Here is a 19,974-nt window from a genome sequence, read left to right on the forward strand (position 1 = left end):
CACAGGGATATGTGGGATCGGGAGATCCCTGTGACCAGAGTGGAGAGAAGGGAACACAGCAATATGTGGGATCGGGAGATCCCTGTGACCAGAGTGGAGAGTAGGGAACACAGCAATATGTGGAATCAGGAGATCCCTGTGACCAGAGTGGAGAGTAGGGAACACAGCAATATGTGGAATCAGGAGATCCCTGTGACCAGAGTGGAGAGTAGGGAACAGAGCAATATGTGGGATCGGGAGATCCCTGTGACCAGAGTGGAGAGTAGGGAACACAGCAATATGTGGGATCGGGAGATCCCTGTGACCAGAGTGGAGAGTAGGGAACACGGCAATATGTGGGATCGGGAGATCCCTGTGACCAGAGTGGAGAGAAGGGAACACAGCAATATGTGGGATCGGGAGATCCCTGTGACCAGAGTGGAGAGAAGGGAACACAGCAATATGTGGGATCGGGAGATCCCTGTGACCAGAGTGGAGAGAAGGGAACACAGCAATATGTGGGATCGGGAGATCCCTGTGACCAGAGTGGAGAGTAGGGAACACAGCAATATGTGGGATCGGGAGATCCCTGTGACCAGAGTGGAGAGTAGGGAACACAGCAATATGTGGGATCGGGAGATCCCTGTGACCAGAGTGGAGAGTAGGGAACACAGCGATATGTGGGATCGGGAGATCCCTGTGACCAGAGTGGAGAGAAGGGAACACGGCAATATGTGGGATCGGGAGATCCCTGTGACCAGAGTGGAGAGAAGGGAACACAGCAATATGTGGGATCGGGAGATCCCTGTGACCATAGTGGAGAGTAGGGAACACGGCAATATGTGGGATCGGGAGATCCCTGTGACCAGAGTGGAGAGTAGGGAACACAGGGATATGTGGGATCGGGAGATCCCTGTGACCAGAGTGGAGAGAAGGGAACACAGCAATATGTGGGATCGGGAGATCCCTGTGACCAGAGTGGAGAGTAGGGAACACAGGGATATGTGGGATCGGGAGATCCCTGTGACCAGAGTGGAGAGAAGGGAACACAGCAATATGTGGGATCGGGAGATCCCTGTGACCAGAGTGGAGAGAAGGGATCACAGCAATATGTGGGATCGGGAGATCCCTGTGACCAGAGTGGAGAGAAGGGAACACAGCAATATGTGGGATCGGGAGATCCCTGTGACCAGAGTGGAGAGTAGGGAACACAGCGGTAGGAACAGGATGATACAAATCTTACATCTGCTTTTCTGTACACAATATTTTAGGACACCTCTATAACATTGTCTATTATTTGGAATATTGCTTAGTCTAACTTCTCTTTAAAATGATGACAATATAGACTATAAATCCACTGGCATTATGTGTACTGAGGTTCCGTTACACAACCAGATTCTACCATATTCAGCATCCAAATATCAATAACAGCCTGTTGCAATGTCTACTGAGGTGCTGTAACTAAACAACATTCTACAATATCACTAGTGGGGGCGTGCCCATCCCATCGCGTCACTTGTGAGGGCATACCCACCCCCTACGGGGGTGCTGGGCTTTCCCCAAACACTCCCTTTCATGTGAATAGATGGCGTGTGCGCATTTGAACGGCATCTATAGACGTAGTGGCAGCAAGCTGTCTCAGCAGGGCACCGCTGAAGGGGTGCATTTTATACTTTAAAAATGAGGCAGGGCGCTGCTAAAACAGCCTAGCGTGAACACTAAGATATAATCGTTATGGTAGACTTACTGTTGATAACTCTATTTCTCCGAAGTCCACAGGATCCACAGGATAACACTGGGATATGGATGCAGCGACAGCGGATTGGCACCAACGATCAAAGCTTTCGGCCTCCCAGAATGCACCAGGCCAGTCCCCTATAAGCTCAAGGCAGGAGCATCATAGAGAACCCTAATCAGGCGAGAACACACTAGACCCTACAACATGACCCGCCCCACTAGGTACACAATGCTTTGTTCCTGGACTTCCCTCTTAATTTATGATTTCCATCGCCTGTGTTGAACTAGTTAAATGATAAGAAAGCTGTTTCTTCACAGGTGATGGCAATAATAAATTAAGAGGGAAGTTCAGAAACAGAGCATTTTGTACCTAGTGGGGGGGGGGGGGGGTCATGTTGGAGGGTATGACACACATGCACACCCTTCCGTACAAGAAGGAAGATGTTAGTATGTGAAAGTATCCTCAAATCAGGTGCATCAGGGTGGGATCCCTGTGGATCCTGTGGACTTCGGAGAAATAGAGTTATCAAAGGTAAGTCTACCATAACGATTATTTCTCCTGCAGGGTCCACAGGTTATCCACAGGATAACATTGTGATGTCCCAAAGCAAATTTAGTGGTGGGGACGCTCCTGATTGTCAGGAGAATCCTTCGCCCGAATTCAGCGTCCTGAGAGGCAAAGATGTCCAAGGCATAATGTCTAATGAAAGTATTAATGGAAGACCATGTGGCTGCCTTACATATCTGTTCTGCTGAAGCACCATGTTGTGCTGCCCATGATGGACCTACCTTACGTGTAGAGTGTGCAGAGACATTAGCCGGAACAGGGAGATCAGCTTGAGAATATGCTTCTGAAATCGTCATCCGAAGCCACCTCGCCAGTGTCTGCTTATCAGCAGGCCATCCTCTCTTATGAAATACATAGAGAACAAAGAGTGTGTCTGTCTTTCTGATGGCACTGGTCCGATCCACGTAGATCCTTAATGCATGAACTACGTCTAATGATGCATCTCCCCTAGAAAGGTCCAGCCCTTTGTAGCCAGGACAACAATTTCTTCTTTAAGGTGGAATTTAGATACCACCTTAGGAAGATAACCAGATTTGGTTTTGAGAACGGCTTTATCTGGATGAAAAAAAAAAAATCAGCAAAGGAGACAATGGCGGCCGTGGCACTAAAGGGGTTAACCCCTAGTGCCCAGCGCCATTAGGAGGGAAATGGACGCTTGGCGCCACTTTTAAACTGTGCACTGGCGCTAGGCGCCACCTTTAAATGTATTGTGGGTGCTAGGCACCGGGTATTACAAATATGTTTAATAATGTGTCATATGTTATATCGCTGCGCAGTGCGCAGTTGGAGAATGATGAACTGCATGGACAGGGCACTTATGAGAAAAGTACACGGTATTTTGTTTCTAAAAAGGCCTTTTGCATAGGAAGTTGTATGGTAATTATCCTAGCTCCAGACTCGCTATGTACAAGTAAGTGTCAATTAGCCGGCCTCTTGGTGACCAAATATCTTCTTTGAAATACAAACGAAGGTGCAAGGAGACTGTTTGTGCTGCAGCCTTTCCTGTAGTAATCCCAAACACTGGGTTTGCATAGAGATGTGAATGAGATAGAAACATTTGTATTTTGAAGCTGTGTTAAATGTATCAATGGCGAAGTGTAAACTCCCAGGTGGTAGGAATTGGAGTTTAAATTATACAAAACTTTGTGTGTGACAGGAAGGAGGAAATTGCTTCATGCACTTATATCCTTTTAAAATTTATATTTTGTAAGATATCCTGATTGGATGGAAATGACTGTGATTTGTAATTTTACTGTATAAAAAGAGGAGGCCTGTGAGCTCCAGAGTGTATTATACCAGTTTCATTCAGCTGTAACATCTGCTGTATTGCCGAGTTCTTTTCAGAACTATTTGTTGGCATTAAACATCATCTGCCTCAAGAAGACTGCTTCATCTTGTGATTTACAGGGCTATGACAAACATAGCGCCGTTCTTCGGCTGTCCAGGGTGTAACCAGCGTTTCCAAGTTCCGCCTTCTGCCAGCTACCGGTAGAGGCCTAGTCAAGTGACTAGTGGGGATTCGTCAACACCACACAGGTGTGGTAAGGCGGCGTGTCGAAGCATACAGAGCAGAACTGTGGTTCCAAACGCCACGGCAGGTTAGTAGTTTGGTGGTGGCAGCGTAAACCCACCCACTGCGCAGTGGTGGAGTCAGTAACAGGCGGTAACTGACGGTAAGCGGGAATCCCCATGTGGCCAGGTCCCGTGTGACCTAAACATCCATTCTGTGTACTGGGGATGGGACGTGAAAGCGGTGAGGGCTTTCGTATGGGACCGTCCGGTCACAGAGGGCGACATAACAGAGCCCCTAAATCTGAAACTCTTCTAGCTGAAGCAATAGCCAGTAGAAAGAGAACTTTAGCTGTCAGCCATTTAAGATCCACTTGCTTTAGTGGTTCAAATTGAGCAACCTGAAGCACCTTTAAGACTAAACTTAAGCCCAAGGCACTGTAGGAGGAAACAAAAAAAAAAAGAGGTTGAATGTGCAGCATTCCCTGGAAAAAAGTGCGCACATCCTGTAGGTTAGCAATTTTCTTTTGGAACCATACAGTCAATGCTGACACTTGTACTCTTAAGGAAGCCACCCGTAGACCTTTGTCCATTCCTGACTAAAGGAATGCTAAGACTCTGGAAGTCTGAAAAACCCAGGGTTACATTTCCAGTCACTGCACCACTGAATATAGGCTTGCCATATTCAGTGATAAATGAGAGCTGAGGAAGGTTTCCTTGCTCTGAGCATTGTTTGAATTACCTGTTGTGAGAATTCTCTTGCTTTCAGGATGGAGGTCTCAAGAGCCACGCCATCAAAGACAGTTGATTCAGGTGCTTGTAATAGCAAGGACACCGAGCCAGTAAATCTGGACGTTGAGGGAGTAGGAATGGAGAATCCATTGACATCCTCTGCAGATCTGTGTAACACTGCCTTCTGGACCAAGCTGGAGCTATTAGTATCACGGCACCCTTACCTTGTCTTACCTTTTGCATCACCCCGGGTAACAGGGAGCTTGGTGGAAACACATAGGCCAGACGAAAGTCGCACCTCACTGACAGGGCATCTACAAAGGTCGCTTTGGGATCCATTGTTCTTGACCCGTATGCGGAAACTTTGTTGTTCTGTCGGGATGCCCCCATTTGTCTAGCAGAGATTGGAAGACCCTGGGGTGTAAAGCCAATTCGTTTGCATGAATGGCGTGTCTACTGAAAAAATCCGCTTCATAGTTTAGGACTCCCAGAATGAACACTGCAGACAAGGCTAGATTTGTGCAAACTGAAGAAATCGGGCTCCCACCCCGGAGTTCCCGAGGTGGAGGCCCGCACCATCAGGCTGATGGCTTATCTTCTGATTTGGAAGCCGGCAATCTGGTAGCCCAATGCTTTTTAGTCTTACCAGACTTGTCAGATTGAGACTACTTGCCGTAACCCTTTCCTTTTGCTTTTCCTTGAGTCCGAAAGGGCAGAAAAGCTGGAAATCTAGACTTGGATTTGTGTGTGGAAGGAAACGTCACTTAATTGGCGTCTGTTTCTGAATCCAAAAATAAGATTTTACTTACCGGTAAATCTATTTCTCGTAGTCCGTAGTGGATGCTGGGGACTCCGTAAGGACCATGGGGAATAGACGGGCTCCGTAGGAGACATGGGCACTTTAAGAAAGAATTTAGATTCTGGTGTGCACTGGCTCCTCCCTCTATGTCCCTCCTCCAGACCTCAGTTAGAGAAACTGTGCCCGGAAGAGCTGACAGTACGAGGAAAGGATTTTGGTAATCCAGGGCAAGACTCATACCAGCCACACCAATCACACCGTATAACTTGTGATAAACTTACCCAGTCAACAGTATGAACAACAACAGAGCATCAGTACAACCCTGATGCAACTATAACATAACCCTTATTGCAGCAATAACTATATACAAGTATTGCAGAAGAAGTCCGCACTGGGGACGGGCGCCCAGCATCCACTACGGACTACGTGAAATAGATTTACCGGTAAGTAAAATCTTATTTTCTCTAACGTCCTAGTGGATGCTGGGGACTCCGTAAGGACCATGGGGACTATACCAAAGCTCCCAAACGGGTGGGAGAGTGAGGATGACTCTGCAGCACCGATTGAGCAAACACAAGGTCCTCCTCAGCCAGGGTATCAAACTTATAGAACTTTGCAAAAGTGTTTGAACCTGACCAAGTAGCCGCTCGGCACAGCTGTAATGCCGAGACCCCTCGGGCAGCCGCCCAAGAAGAGCCCACTTTCCGTCATCGTGTTACAGATCCAGCGAGCAATAGTTTGCTTTGAAGCAGGCGCCCCAAGCTTGTTGGAAGCATACAGGATAAACAAAGACTCTGTTTTCCTGACTCCAGCCGTTCTGGCTACATAAACCTTCAAAGCCCTGACCACATCTAGTAATTCGGAATCCTCGAAGTCACGAGTAGCCACAGGCACCACAATAGGTTGGTTCATATGAAAGGATGAAACCACTTTCGGCAGAAATTGTGGGCGGGTCCGCAATTCTGCTCTATCCGCATGGAAAACCAGATAGGGGCTTTTATGTGACAAAGCCGCCAATTCTGACACACGCCTAGCCGAAGCCAAGGCTAGTAGCATGACCACTTTCCACGTGAGAAATTATCAATTTCACCGTTTTGAGTGGTTCAAACCAGTGTGATTTCAGGAAACTCAACACCACGTTAAGATCCCAAGGTGCCACTGGAGGCACAAAAGGGGGCTGAATATGCAGCACTCCCTTTACAAACGTCTGAACTTCAGGTAGAGAAGCCAGTTCTTTTTGAAAGAAAATGGATAGGGACGAAATCTGGACCTTAATGGAACCCAATTTTAGGCCCAAAGTCACTCCCGACTGTAGGAAGTTAAGGAAACGGCCCAGCTGGAATTCCTCCGTAGGGGCATTCCTGGCCTCACACCAAGCAACATATTTTCGCCATATACGGTGATAATGTTGAGCCGTCACGTCCTTCCTAGCCTTTATCAGCGTAGGAATGACCTCATCCGGAATGCCTTTTTCTGCTAGGATCCGGCGTTCAACCGCCATGCCGTCAAACGCAGCCGCGGTAAGTCTTGGAACAGACAGGGCCCCTGTTGCAACAAGTCCTGTCTTAGAGGCAGAGGCCACGGGTCCTCTGTGAGCATTTCTTGCAGATCTGGATACCAAGTCCTTCTTGGCCAATCCGGAACAATGAGTATTGTTCTCACTCCTCTTCTTCTTATGATTCTCAGCACCTTGGGTATGAGAGGAAGAGGAGGAAATACATAGACCGACTGGAACACCCACGGTGTCACCAGTACGTCCACAGCTATCGCCTGAGGGTCTCTTGACCTGGCGCAATACCTCTGTAGCTTTTTGTTGAGGCGGGATGCCATCATGTCCACCTGTGGCAGTTCCCACCGACTTGCAATCTGCGTGAAGACTTCTTGATGAAGTCCCCACTCTCCCGGGTGGAGGTCGTGCCTGCTGAGGAAGTCTGCTTCCCAGTTGTCCACTCCCGGGATGAACACTGCTGACAGTGCGCTTACATGATTCTCCGCCCAGCGAAGAATTCTGGTGGCTTCTGCCATCGCCACCGTGCTCCTTGTGCCGCCCTGTCGGTTTACATGAGCCACAGCGGTGATGTTGTCTGACTGAATCAGAACCGGTTGGTCGCGAAGCAGGGTCTCCGCTTGACGTAGGGCGTTGTATATGGCCCTTAGTTCCAGGATGTTGATGTGAAGGCAAGTCTCCTGACTTGACCAAAGACCTTGGAAATTTCTTCCCTGTGTGATTGCCCCCCACCCTCGGAGGCTTGCATCCGTGGTCACCAGGACCCAGTCCTGAATGCCGAATTTGCGGCCCTCAAGAAGGTGAGCACTCTGCAGCCACCATAGGAGAGACACCCTGGCCCTGGGGGATAGGGTGATTAACCGATGCATCTGAAGATGTGATCCAGACCATTTGTCCAGTAAGTCCCATTGAAAGGTCCTCGCATGAAACCTAACGAAAGAAATGGCCTCGTATGATGCCACCATCTTTCCCAGGACTCGAGTGCAGTGATGCACTGACACCTGTTTTGGTTTTAATAGGTTTCTGACCAGTGTCATGAGTTCCTGAGCTTTCTCTATCGGGAGATAAACCCTTTTCTGGTCTGTGTCCAGAATCATGCCCAGGAAAGGCAGATGAGTCGTAGGAATCAACTGCGGCTTTGGAATATTTAGAATCCAGCCGTGTTGCCCTAACACTTCCAGAGAACGTGCTACGCTGATCAGCAACTGCTCTCTTGACCTCGCTATTATGAGGAGATCGTCCAAGTATGGGATAATTGTTACCCCCTGCTTCCGCAGGAGTACAATCATTTCCGCCATTACCTTAGTAAATATTCTCGGTGCCGTGGAGAGGCCAAACGGCAACGTCTGAAATTGGTAATGACAATCCTGTACCACAAATCTGAGGTACGCCTGATGAGGTGGATAAATGGGGACATGAAGGTATGCATCCTTTATGTCCAGAGACACCATAAAATCCCCCCTTCCAGGCTTGCGATGACCGCTCTGAGCGATTCTATCTTGAACTTGAACCTTTTCAGGTATATGTTCAGGGATTTAAATTCAATATGGGTCTGACCGAACCGTCCGGTTTCGGTACTACAAACATAGTCGAATAATAACCCCTTCCTTGTTGAAGGAGGGGAACCTTGACCACCACCTGTTGAAGATACAATTTGTGAATTGCAGTTAACACTATTTCCCTCTCGAGGGGGGAAGCTGGCAGGGCCAATTTGAGGTATCGGTGAGGGGGCATCTCGTCGAATTCCAGCTTGTATCCCTGAGACACAATATCTATTGCCCAGGGATCCAACTGGGAGTGAACCCACTTGTGGCTGAAATTTCGGAGACGCGCCCCCACCGGGCCTAGCTCCGCCTGTGGAGCCCCAGCGTCATGCGGTGGATTTTGTGGAAGCCGGGGAGGACTTCTGTTCCTGGGAACTAGCTGTGTTGTGCAGCTTCTTTCCTCTACCCCTGCTCCTGGCAAGAAAGGACGCACCTCAGACTTTCTTGCTTTTCTGTGATCGAAAGGACTGCATTTGGTAATACGGTGCTTTCTTAGGTTGTGAGGAAACATATGGCAAAAAATTTGACTTTCCAGCAGTAGCTGTGGAGACCAGGTCCGAGAGACCCTCCCCAAACAATTCCTCACCCTTGTAAGGTAAAACCTCCATATGCCTTTTTGAGTCGGCATCACCTGTCCATTGCAGAGTCCACAGGACCCTTCTGGCAGAAATCGACATAGCATTTATTCTAGAACCCAGTAGACTAATGTCTCTTTGAGCATCTCTCATATATAGGACAGCATCTTTAATATGCCCCAGGGTCATCAATATAGTATCCTTGTCTAAGGTATCAAGTTACTCAGACAGGGTGTCCGTCCATGCTGCTACAGCACTACACACTCAAGCCGACGCGATTGCCGGCCTCAGTAAGGTACCTGAATGTATATAAATGGACTTCAGAGTACTCTCTTGCTTTCTATCCGCAGCATCTTTGAGGGTAGCCGTATCCTGTGACGGCAGGGCTACCCTCTTGGATAAGCGTGTTAAAGCTTTGTCCACCATAGGGGAGGATTCCCAGCGTAACCTGTCCGTTGGCGGGAAAGGATATGCCATAAGAATCCGTTTGGAAATCTGCAGTTTTTTATCTGGAGATTCCCAAGCCTTTTCACATAACTCATTTAGCTCGTGTGAAGGGGGAAATGTCACCTCTTGCCTTTTTTCCCCAAACATATGAACCCTCTTGTCAGGGACTGGGGTTTCCTCTGTGATGTGCAACACATCCTTAATTGCTATAATCATGTAGCGGATGGCTTTAGCCAATTTTGGCTGTAACTTTGCATCATCGTAATCGACACTGGAATCAGAATCCATGTCGGTATCTGTGTTAACAATTTGGGATAGTGGGCGCTTCTGAGACCCTGACGGCCTCTGCGACATAGGATCAGGCACGGGCCGAGACCCTAACTGTCCTAAGGCTTCAGCTTTTTCCAACCTTTTATGCAAGAAATTATCATTTAAAACCTACCACATATCCATCCAATCAGGTGTCGGCGCCGTCGGCGGAGACACCACATTCATTTGCTCCCGCTCTGTTTCCACATAGCCTTCCTCATCAAACATGTCGACACAAGCGTACCGACACACCACACACACACAGGGAATGCTCTTTTTGAAGACAGTTCCCCCACAAGGCCCTTTGGAGAGACAGAGAGAGAGTATGCCAGCACCTTTACAGTGACCGGAGTATGTGAGGTGTGTGTGTGGGAGCAATGGCGCACAGCTGCAGTGCTGTCCTCAGTGAAGAACGGAGTCTTCTGCCGCCGATTTCGAAGTCTTCTTGTTTCTCATGCTCACCCGGCTTCTGTCTTCCGGCTCTGCGAGGGGGACGGTGGCGCGGCTCTGGGACCGGACGACGAGGGTGAGATCCTGTGTACGATCCCTCTGGAGCTAATGGTGTCCAGTAGCCTAAGAAGCAGGACCTATCTTCAGAGAGTAGGGCTGCTTCTCTCCCCTCTGCCCCACGATGCAGGGAGTCTGTTGCCAGCAGAGCTCCCTGAAAATAAAAAACCTAACAAAATACTTTCTTACAGCAAGCTCAGGAGAGCTCACTGAACAGCACCCAGCTCATCCGGGCACAGATTCAAACTGAGGTCTGGAGGAGGGACATAGAGGGAGGAGCCAGAGCACACCAAAATCTAAATTCTTTCTTAAAGTGCCCATGTCTCCTACGGAGCCCGTCTATTCCCCATGGTCCTTACGGAGTCCCCAGCATCCACTAGGACGTTACAGAAATACTGTTTAATTCTTTACCAAAAAGAATATCTCCAGTAAAGGCAAAGACTCCAGAACCTTCTTGGATACGGAGTCAGCTTTCCATGTACGTAGCCAAACTGCTCTGCGAGCTGCTACTGCTGAGGAGGATGCCTGAGAGGCAATTGTACCCATATCCAAGGATGCTTCTTCCATAAAAATAGCCGCTTGTTTGATATGTGCAATATGGGACTTTTGCTCTCTAGATGCCAATGAAAGATCATCCTCCAATACGCCAACCCAGGCTGCCGCTGCTTTTGCGATCCAAGCTGAAGCTGGCTGGTCTTATGGAGAAACTGGTTTTTAGAAAACCATCTATTTTCCTATCCGTAACATCATTTATTAATGTAGATTTTCGCACCAAACGAATTACATGGGTATCTACTTTGGGAACCACATCCCTTTTTTAAACGGGATCAGTGCGAGATCCCGGCGGTCAGGACCCCGGCGGACAGGAGACAGATGCCGGGTGCCCGACAGCCGGGATTCCGGGGGTGAGCGCAGCATGTCTCCACGCAGGCTCGCTGCGCTCACCATGCTTCGGTTGCCACAGGTTTCTATTCCCCTCCAGGTGGTGGTGAGGACCACCGTCCAAGAGGGGTTAACCAGCCAGCGGTCAGGACTCCGACCGCCGGTATTTCAGCTGGTGTCGGGATTTTGGCATCGGTATCCTGACCGCCGGGATCCTGACAGGCAGTCAATTGACTGCCTCCCTATAAAACAGTCCCCAGCTGGAAGAGGATAATGGGAATTCCATTTCTTGGAATTCTAAACTTCTTGCATAAATTCCGTCCGCTTGTCTGACCCAGGAAATTCAGTCCTAACTGTTTTGGGACGTTTAAACACAGGTGAATTATTTTTAACAAAGGTTCTGCTGCCTCCTCTAAGGACAGAATGGCTTTCATAGTACTAATTAGCTCAGGTATGTTACTGAGCTGAGACCTTCCTCTATGTCTCTGTATGCAGACCCGGAGTGAGACGAGTCATCATCCTCCGATGAGTCCTCATCTGAACATGTGTAGACCACCGGCCTTTCGGACTGTTTTTGTTGAGAGGCTGCCGATTCCTGTACTGGATCTGATAAACCCCAGGTGGAATATTGCATGTAAGGGTTAATAGGGTAACTTATCCCTGGTATAGGAGCTGGCATTATCTGTTCAGCTATACTGGATAATGTCTGTGCAAAGATAGCCCATGTGGATTCAACTTGAACCTGTGCCTGCCTCGGATTAATCAGGAGGCCTTGGTGAAAGCTAAAACAATTTGCACGTAATCCATTTTGAACCAGATCCTGAGAGGTTAACCCAATTTTGCATGATAAACATGAAATGAGTGTTGATGCTTGTGTGGAGAGTGTATCCTCTTCACATTTGCCTCTCTTAGACATGATAAATAAATCACACATACATGTACAGTGTTAACTACACAATTTGTGACTGAAATCACTTTAACTTGGTAAAAAGTGACATACAATCCGATCCCTCCCTGCTCTGCACCAGCATTGAGGATCGGAATACACAGAAAAACTGACAGAAATAGTAAACTCAGCAATCACACTAGCAACCAGTCACAGGTTACACATTATTATAATAAGCAATATAAGCACATATTCAACAACAGATACATTTCAAGTATGTAGGAGAAACATATTACTGCATTACCTTATATAGGAGTTTAGACGTATTCAGTTGCTCCAGCAAAAGAAACAGCAGCTATAGTTTACAGACTCATATGCATCAGGCATTTATCCAACTATTCGTACCAAAGGTAGGTAGAGACTTAGGGGGTCATTCAGAGTTGTTCGTTCGCTAGCTGTTTTTAGCAGCCGTGCAAACGCATTGTCGCCGCCCACTGGGGAGTGTATTTTAGCTTTGCAGAAGTGCGAACGCTTGTGCAGCAGAGCGCCTGCAAAATCTTTTTGTGCAAAACAAGACCAGCCCTGTAGTTACTCTTCCTGTGCATTGATTCGAACGACGGAGGGGTTTGGCTTTTGACGTCACACACCCGCCCAGCGTCCGCCCAGCCACGGCTGCGTCTTCCCCAACACCCCTGTGTTTTACTAAGCACTTCCTGAAAACGGTCGGTTGACACCCAGAAACGCCCCCTTCATGTCAATCTTCCTGCGTTCGACAGTGCAAACAAAAACCTTGCTTGATCCTTTGCAAAACCACAAAGGACTTTTTACCCGTACGTCGCGCACGCGCATTGCGGTGCATACGCATGCGCAGAAATGCCGATGTTTAGCCTCATCCCTGCGCTGCGAACAACGGCAACTAGCAATCAACTCGGAATAACCCCCTTAGTGCTGTATTACCCGGCTCAGGAGAGTGGGATAAAGGGAGACTTCACCCCGCTTCCAGGATCGATCAATACGTTAGTGAACGCTGAGTGGATCCAGATGCTAGTAGTGTACACAACCACCCCGTGAACCTACAGTGAACACCGACGCACCAATTATACAGCCGCCTATGCTGCGACTGTGCCCCTTAGATACACAGCGTCTCAGACGATAGCGGGAAAACATTTTATAGCAGGAAACTCGGAGGAAACTGGTCATGAACCTGGGGGAGGGGTGACCAGGGGAGCGTCTCCCTCCCCACTGCTGCCATCAACCCCAGGGATCGTGGACTGATACTACCCCTGGAGCCTATGATCCTTGGGGCCTAGCGCTGATGCACTCTAGGTGGCAGCCGCGTCAGCAACTGTTTGGTAGTCTCCACCCAAAACAGTGCGGGTGTGTCTTGCGTTTCCCCTGCTAAGTGGAATTGATGCCTTACCTTCTCCGCGTGCTCGGCCACAGCCTGGTAATGTCTGCTGGACCTGCTAGTACATCCTACACAGACGCCCACCGAAACAGCACTGTACACGTTGGTAAGCGGTGTCGCGACCTGGCGGAGAATTGTTGGAGCGACTCTAAGGTACATATAAGACGCTGTTTAGAAAGATCGCTTAGAAAAAAGTAAGACTATAAAAATACAATTATAAAAAGCTTATGGCTGCTAAAAACCAGCAGCCCAATGATCATAGTCCGGCTCCTGCCGCACCAAACAAAACACTGATTTGCCTGAGCCAGGGGGGTGAAGGGGGGGGGGGGAGTTATAGGGGACTGGCCCGTTGCATTCTGGGAGGCTGAAAGCTTTGATCGTCGGTGCCAATTCGCTGTCGCTACATCATATCCCAATGTTATCCTGTGGATATCCTGTGGACCGTGAAGGAGAAACTTCCATTTCCAGTGCTCAATAATATCTGTTAGGAGCAGAAAGTAGTCATGTGAGGACTCACGCATGCATTTCTCTTCATATTCTCCATGTGTTCCGCCACCAGTGCGCTCTTCGTATCTGTAAGCATAAAATATATAAAAAATGGCTAAAGAAAATCTTTACCACATTACACATCTACATATTATACAGCATCGGTCATCATCAGTTATTGGGGCAGATGTATTAACCTGGAGATGGCATAAGGAAGTGATAAACCAGTGATATGTGCAAGGTGATAAACCCACCAGCCAATCAGCTCCTAACTGTTCATTTACATATTGGAGCTGATTGGCTGGTGCATTTATCACCTTGCATTTATCACTGGTTTATCACTTTCTTATGCCTTCTTCAGGTTAATACATCTGCCCCACAAATCGCTGTAGCATGTTTTCTGAGCTACAGGAAGTGGGCAGGCCCGTTAGGACATGCGGTCTTTCACTGCACTAACAGGAATCCTCAGACCCACATCCAGTCATTCATACAAATAGTTCCCCGCAGTCCCATTATGCCTCGCTCCCCTACCATGGATAGTGTCATGTTTAAATACCGAAAGGAGGATCACAAATTATATGTGATCTAAGGTGTGGCGATTACCTGCAGGAATAATCACCAATAATGTTTTCAAGTGACTGTACATATATATAATGTTGTATTCTTTCAGCTTAGATGTGACAAAATGGCTGACAGGCAATGTCATGCATTTAACCTCCATACATCTAGGCTGGGGGAGATCTGCAGACCATAAAGTATGACATGTGCAATGACCAGACCAGAGGTTATAAATACTGATAAGAGGGAGAATAGTATATTGTCCAAAATATAAATAATCTGTGGCCGGGGACCCTGACATAAAGTTGTAAAAGGAGATTGCATTTCTACATCAAAAGCAGATATTGCTAAACTCTGGACATTGAAGTCTAATAAGCCCAATTCATTTGTTATGTCAACAGGGGGGCTTTGTAAACAGACCAGGGAAGTGTGACCACAATGTCCTGATTGGAATGGCCAGGAATCGTATTTCCTGGCTAATGTCGTAAACCTCTAAAACTTGAAATCCACAACTCCAGGCTTAGGAAGATGTGACACCCAGAGCTCACTCTCTTTGAAAGAGATTCCTACAGTATGCCTTTGGGCTACACCCCCTCCCCCTGCCTTTTGCCAAGCACCAAGTATGTAAACCTGGTGTATGTGTAGTGTCCAGCAGGGAAGTAGTTACAAATCCCAAGGGAGGGGGCCTGCTGGAGCTGAAGTCTATATCTGTCTCCCTCATGGGGACAGAAAATGTGATCTCTTGGGGACTCAACACTGTTGGAGATAACCCGAGTTATTCTGTGAAATCCCCCAAAGCAGAAATACCTAAATTTGTTTGAGTAAGTGAGCTAGGTTTTCTGTATGTTTTAATTCCTTTAATTTATTGAGATTGCTGTATTCTGTGTGTATTTAAAATATTCTTAATAATCTTTGTGACTAAAGCTCTGAAATATTCTTGAAATAAAAATTCTAATTTTAGTTCTGATTCTGTGATTCTTATGAACTCAGGGCCTGTGTGGCTCACGTCTACCTACTTTTCTAAGTATTGCAGTGTGTGTGTGACAGGTTAAGCTAAAGACGTCTGCAACGTCCGTAATACGTTGAAAAGTCTTTGCTGGTGGCAGCTGAAGATGTTTGATTAATCCCGTGTGTCCAAAAGTGACCCCCACGTCGCATGTGGCAATTGGTATTACCAGTGAGGTACAGTATATAGTATTATCAGTGAGGTACAGTATATAGTATTATCAGTGAGGAACAGTATAGAGTATTAACAGTGAAATACAGTATAGAGTATTACCAGCGAGGTACAGTATTACCAGTGAGGTACAGTATATAGTAGTATTACCAGTGAGGTACAGTATATAGTATTACCAGTGAGGTACAGTAGAGTACTACCAGTGAGGTACAGTAGAGAGTATTACCAGTGAGGTAGAGTATATAGTAATACCAGTGAGGTACAGTAAAGAGTATTATCAGTGAGGTACAGTATATAGTAGTATTACCAGTGAGGTAAAGTATATAGTATTACCAGTGAGGTACAGTATATAGGATTATCAGTGAGGAACAGTATACAGCATTAACAGCAAAATACAGTATAGAGTATTACCAGCGAGGTACAGTATTACCAGTGAGGTACAGTATAGGGTATTACCAGTGAGGTACAGTATAGGGTATTACCAGTGAGGTACATTATAGGGTATTACCAGTAAGGTACAGTAGAGTACTACCAGCGAGGTACAGTACAGAGTACTACCAGCGAGGTACAGTACAGAGTACTACCAGCGAGGTACAGTACAGAGTACTACCAGCGAGGTACAGTACAGAGTACTACCAGCGAGGTACAGTACAGAGTACTACCAGCGAGGTACAGTACAGAGTACTACCAGCGAGGTACAGTACAGAGTACTACCAGCGAGGTACAGTACAGAGTACTACCAGCGAGGTACAGTACAGAGTACTACCAGCGAGGTACAGTACAGAGTACTACCAGCGAGGTACAGTACAGAGTACTACCAGCGAGGTACAGTACAGAGTACTACCAGCTAGGTACAGTACAGAGTACTAAAAGTGAGGTACAGTACAGAGTACTACCAGTGAGGTACAGTACAGAGTACTACCAGTGAGGTACAGTACAGAGTATTACCAGTGAGGTACATTATAGAGTATTACCAGTGAGGTACAGTATATAGTAATACCAGCGAGGTACAGTATAGAGTATTATCAGTGAGGAACAGTATATAGTAGTATTACAAGTGAGGTACAGTATATAGTATTATCAGTTAAGTACAGTATAGAGTATTACCTGCAAAGTACAGTATAGAATATTACCAGCGAAGTACAGTATAGGGTATTACCAGTGAGGTACATTATTACCAGTGAGGTACAGTAGTATAAAGTGTTATCAGTGAGGTACAGTAGAGAGTATTACCAGTGAGGTACATTATAGGGTATAACCAGTAAGGTACAGTATATAGTAAAACCATTGAGGTACAGTATACAGTAGTATTATCAGTGAGGTATAGTATATAGTAGTATTACCAGTGAGGTACAGTAGAGAGTACTACCAGTGAGGCACAGTAGAGAGTACTACCAGTGAGGTAAAGTAGAGAGTATTATTAGCAAAGAACAGTATAGAGTATTACCAGCTAGGTACAGTATAGGGAATTACCAGTGAGGTACAGTATAGGATATTACCAGTGAGGTACAGTATAGGCTATTACCAGTGAGGTACAGTATTACCAGTGAGGTACTGTATAAAGTATTACCAGTAAGGCACAGTATTACCAGTATAGAGTATTACCAGTGAGGTACAGTATTAACAGTGAGGCACAGTATATGGTATTACCAGTGAGGTACAGTATAGAGTTACCAGTGAGGTACAGTATAGAGTATTACCAGTGAGGTACAGTAGAGTATTATCAGTGAGGTACAGTATTACCAATGAGGTACAGTATAGAGTATTACCAGTGAGGTACAGCATAGCATATTACCAGTGAGGTACAGAGTTAGCAGTGAGGTACAGTATAGAGTATTACCAGTGAGGTACAGAATTACCAGTGTGGTACAGTATAGAGTATTACCAGTGAGGTACATTATAGGGTATTAACAGTGAGGTACAGTATATAGGAATAACAGTGAGGTACAGTATAGAGTATTATCAGTGAGGTATAGTATATAGTATTACCAGTGAGGTACAGTATAGAGTATTACCAGTGAGGTACATTATTACCAGTGAGGTGCAATATAGAGTATTACCAGTAAGGTACAGTATATAGTAATACCAGTGAGGTACAGTATAGAGTATTACCAGTGAGATACAGTATAGGGTATTACCAGTGAGGTACAGTATAGAGTATTACCAGAGAGGTACAGTATTACCAGTGAGGTACAGTATAGAGTATTACCAATGAGGTACATTATTACCAGTGAGGTGCAATATAGAGTATTACCAGTGAGGTACAGTATAGAGTATTATCAGTGAGGTACAGTATTACCAGTGAGGTACATTATAGGGTATTACCAGTGAGGTACAGTATATAGTAATACCAGTGAGGTACAGTATATAGAATTACCAGTAAGGTACAGTATATAGTATTACCAGTGAGGTACAGTGTTACCAGTGAGGTACATTATACTGTACCTCACTGGTAATACTCTATAATGTACCTCACTGGTAATACTGTACCTCACTGGTAATACTCTATAATGTACCTTACTGGTAATACTCTATAGAGTATTACCAGTGAGGTACAGTATAGAGAGTATTACCAGTGAGGTACAGTATATAGTATTACCTGTGAGGTACAGTTTTACCTGTGAGGTACAGTATAGTGTATTACCAGTGAGGTACATTACCAGTGAGGTACAGTATAGAGTATTACCAGTGAGGTACAGTAGAGTATTATCAGTGAGGTACAGTATTACCAATGAGGTACAGTATAGAGTATTACCAGTGAGGTACAGCATAGCATATTACCAGTGAGGTACAGAGTTAGCAGTGAGGTACAGTACAGAGTATTACCAGTGAGGTACAGAATTACCAGTGAGGTACAGTATAGAGTATTACCAGTGAGGTACATTATAGGGTATTAACAGTGAGGTACAGTATATAGGAATAACAGTGAGGTACAGTATAGAGTATTATCAGTGAGGTACAGTATATAGTATTACCAGTGAGGTACAGTATAGAGTATTACCAGTGAAGTACATTATTACCAGTGAGGTGCAATATAGAGAATTACCAGTGAGGTACAGTATAGAGTATTACCAGTGAGGTACAGTATAGAGTATTACCAGTGAGGTACAGTATAGGGTATTACCAGTGAGGTACAGTATTACTAGAGAGGTACAGTATAGAGTATTACCAGTGAGGTACAGTATTACCAGTAAGGTACAGTATATAGTATTACCAGTGAGGTACAGTGTTACCAGTGAGGTACATTATAATGTACCTCACTGGTAATACTCTATAATGTACCTCACTGGTAATACTGTACCTCACTGGTAATACTCTATAATGTACCTCACTGGTAATACTCTATAGAGTATTACCAGTAAGGTACAGTATAGAGAGTATTACCAGTGAGGTACAGTATATAGTATTACGTGTGAGGTACAGTATTACCTGTGAGGTACAGTATAGTGTATTACCAGTGAGGTACATTACCAGTGAGGTACAGTATAGAGTATTACCAGTGAGGTACAGTAGAGAGTATTACCAGTGAGGTACAGTATAGAGTATAACTAGTGAGGTACAGTAGAGAGTATTACCAGTAATGTACAGTATTACCAGTGAGGTACAGTAGAGAGTATTATCAGTGAGGTACAGTAGAGATTATTACCTGTAAGGTACAGTAGAGAGTATTACCAGTGAGGTACAGTATTACCAGTGAGGTAAAGTATAGAGTATTACCAATTAGGTACATTATTACCAGTGAGGTGCAATATAGAGTATTACCAGTGAGGTACAGTATAGAGTATTATCAGTGAGGTACAGTATTACCAGTGAGGTACATTATAGGGTATTACCAGTGAGGTACAGTATATAGTAATACCAGTGAGGTACAGTATAGAGTATTATCAGTGAGGTACAGTATATAGTATTACCAGTAAGGTACAGTATATATTATTACCAGTGAGGTACAGTGTTACCAGTGAGGTACATTATACTGTACCTCACTGGTAATACTCTATAATGTACCTCACTGGTAATACTGTACCTCACTGGTAAGACTCTATAATGTACCTCACTGGTAATACTCTATAGAGTATTACCAGTGAGGTACAGTATAGAGAGTATTACCAGTGAGGTACAGTATATAGTATTACCTGTGAGGTACAGTATTACCTGTGAGGTACAGTATAGTGTATTACCAGTGAGGTACATTACCAGTGAGGTACAGTATAGAGTATTACCAGTAAGGTAAAGTAGAGTATAACCAGTGAGGTACAGTATAGCGTATTACCAGAGAAGTACAGAATTACCAGTGAGGTACAGTATAGAGTGTTACCAGTGAGGTACATTATAGGGTATTACCAGTGAGGTACAGTATATAGTAA

General features: G+C 45.7%; 1 protein-coding gene across 2 annotated transcripts in view; it reads right to left on the reverse strand.

The window, feature by feature from the left end:
• LCMT2 (leucine carboxyl methyltransferase 2) overlaps nucleotides 1-19,974 on the reverse strand; it is an 850,582-nt gene that overhangs the window by 817,752 nt on the left and 12,856 nt on the right. For both annotated transcript variants that reach the window (XM_063950787.1, XM_063950788.1), the window contains exon 2: nucleotides 13,907-13,962. In XM_063950787.1, the coding sequence (XP_063806857.1) occupies nucleotides 13,907-13,933 (27 nt within the window). In that variant the 5' untranslated portion in view covers nucleotides 13,934-13,962. The remainder of the gene's footprint in view (nucleotides 1-13,906; nucleotides 13,963-19,974) is intronic.

The sequence above is a fragment of the Pseudophryne corroboree genome, chromosome 2 (assembly GCF_028390025.1).
Source record: "Pseudophryne corroboree isolate aPseCor3 chromosome 2, aPseCor3.hap2, whole genome shotgun sequence".
Lineage (NCBI taxonomy): Eukaryota > Metazoa > Chordata > Amphibia > Anura > Myobatrachidae > Pseudophryne > Pseudophryne corroboree.